A 2,433-nucleotide genomic window follows, 5' to 3' on the forward strand; every position below is an offset into this window, starting at 1 on the left:
GCGCCCCCACCCCCACCCAGCCGCAGCTTCCCGCCGACTTCTTGAGTCTCTTTTCTCCCTTTTCTTGTTTTCTTCTCATCAGTGGAATGCCTCAAGAAGACCGAAGCCGACCGAATACCCTCCACCCCTACAGCCGCCCACAGAGGCAGCCCTCCGTGTGCAGCCGTCGTGCAGTTGCGGGCATGGCCGTTGTGCGTGTTCCCTGCGCTGCTTTCGAACTACATCAAACACATCTGCATTAGAATATCGCTGTCTTTTTGTCTTCTGCGATCCCTTGACACCAGCTTAAGAAGCAGCTTTCCTCCCGTCTCAGTTCAAACGCAGCCCAAAAACACCCGCTGCTACTTCCGCGCTGCTCCGCCCCTCTCTCCGACTCTGCTCCCTTCCCAGTGGGTCCAGCTGCCTGCACAACAGTCAGAAGGCAGCGCCTGCTCCAGCTTACTCGTTCCCTCGCCAGAGAAGCAGTAGGTACACGCCCCGCCAACTGCCGACCACCACTTAGCGACACACAGACGAGCACAGACCTCTGTAGAGCTGCACTACCGGCGAGGAGGCGGGGGTGGCACTCTGCGGGCCCCGCTGCTCCCCCACGATGGCCTCCCTTGCCTCTTCAGGGCCCACAGAGGCCGCGGCGGCGCAGCATAGCGACGCCCACCTCTCCGCTTCTGTACCCGGCGTGGCCGGCGATGCCGAAGAAGCCTCCATTATCACCAGCCCCTCCGGTGGCTTTTCCTCCAGCCTCCTGCCACGGCCACCTGCACCTGGTCAGCCGCAGCAGATGAGCAGCGGGGGAAAGGAGTGCAAACACAGCAGCAGCAGTAGCTGCAGCAGCTGCAATAATAGCAGCATTGATGTTCAACCGAACTGTTCCTCGGTACAACCACAAGAGGAATTTGAGAGGCCAGAAGCGCAGATGGAGATCTGTCAGTCTTCTTCCGGTTCTTCATCCGCTTCGCCTTCCCCCCCCACGCATGCAACCCACGGCGTCGGTCCCCGCATGCGCTGCGTTTCCGAAGGCGCCCTCGGCGCTGCAGTGTCGGAGACGACTGCGACAGAGGATAGCAAAGGACATGCAGATGAGGCTCCACGAACAGTTTCTGCAGGTGCTTCTGCAACAAGTGCAGCTGCATCTGCAACGGGAGCAGCTGCATCAGGTGAAGTGAAGCGGGAAATCAGTGGTGAGGGAGCGTTGGTGTCTTCATCCTCTGAGGGAGGGGATGGGCAAGATGCAAAAGAGCAGCAGTCCGCTGCAGCTCCCCTCGACATCGCTTCTCTGTTTTTGTCTCCCTCTCAAGACTTAGACTCATGGGCGCAGGAGGACGGCGAGCTTTTGCTGCCTGCAGGCTCTTTCGTAAGTGCGGACGCCATCAGTTGCCACAGGGGGCCCATGACGCTCGGCCGAGTCGCTATGTTTCTGTTCAGTTTGTTCCAAGGGGATGTACGCATGGGCCTCCTATCGGCCCAGGGGCGACTGCTTGCCTGGCGCTGTCTCCTCTACTTAGCGGAGCTGCACGATCGTCAGACCGCGGGCACCGCCCAGCAGCAGCAGCCTACAGCCGCGCAGGCAGCTGCAGCAACAGCAGACCCCAGCATGCGCAGGAGGCGGCTACAACGCGAAAGCGTTGCAACTTCCAAAGGCCGCCGCTCCGTCCGCCACGCCTTCCTCTTAGACCGCAGCGGCGCAGCGCGTCCTGCTCCTCCTACTGCTGTTGCTGGGACTGCTGCCGCAGCGAACCCCCCCGCTGCAGCGGGCAACAGTAGCAGCTACAGCCCAGGGGCGGCAGATGAGTGGGCGGAGGCGGAGGAGGAGCCGCCTTCAGCAGCTGCGGGAGCGGCAGCAGCAGCTGCTGCCGCTTCTGCTGCTGCATGCGCCACCATGCGAGGGGAGCCGCCGGCGGAGGCTGTAGGGGAACAGCCTCGGAGCGCTCCTGTCCTCAGCGGGGCCTTGCTGCTGCAGCGGCAGCTGCAGCAGCAGCAGCAGCAGCAAGGGCAGCCGAGCTTGGGGTTTGAAACTAACTTTACTCGTTTCGTTGGGGGCACGATTGACCGACGTTGGGCTCTGCAGCACAAGTGGCTACGGATACCGGCGGGAACGTTGCAGGTATCGGAGGAGGAGGGCCAGAAGGACGATGAGACAAATCAAGGAGAGGAGTCCAACACAGACGATGAAGCTCTCGATATTCGATTTGAAGAGTTCGGCGCCGCCACTGCACCGACTATGTGGCCCAGGGCTGAGGCGCTCCCTGAGAAGATTTTTGTAGGTGAGGCAACGGGAGGAAAAAGACAAGTGCCATGCGGAAGCGTAGTGTTGGTTCAATAAATCATAATAGCGAGGTGGGACCGGTTTGTGAATTAACATACGTGCTGAATACACTACGGCTGTTAACAGATATTAGAAGACAAGATGTTGGTGTATATATATATATATATATA

The 2,433-nt window shown here is 59.9% G+C and overlaps 1 protein-coding gene across 1 annotated transcript; it reads left to right on the plus strand.

Annotated features, from left to right (window-relative positions):
• Window positions 1–592: 592 nt before the first annotated feature.
• On the plus strand, window positions 593–2,320 carry EMWEY_00059190 (hypothetical protein, conserved; the record flags this gene model as incomplete). The annotated part of the gene is made up of 1 exon (XM_013481035.1): window positions 593–2,320. One exon carries the CDS (start codon window positions 593–595, stop codon window positions 2,318–2,320), a length of 1,728 nt encoding a protein of 575 aa, XP_013336489.1.
• Window positions 2,321–2,433: the final 113 nt, after the last annotated feature.

The sequence above is a fragment of the Eimeria maxima genome, genomic scaffold, assembly GCF_000499605.1.
Source record: "Eimeria maxima Weybridge genomic scaffold, Emw_scaff2662, whole genome shotgun sequence".
Classification (NCBI taxonomy): Eukaryota; Apicomplexa; class Conoidasida; order Eucoccidiorida; family Eimeriidae; genus Eimeria; species Eimeria maxima.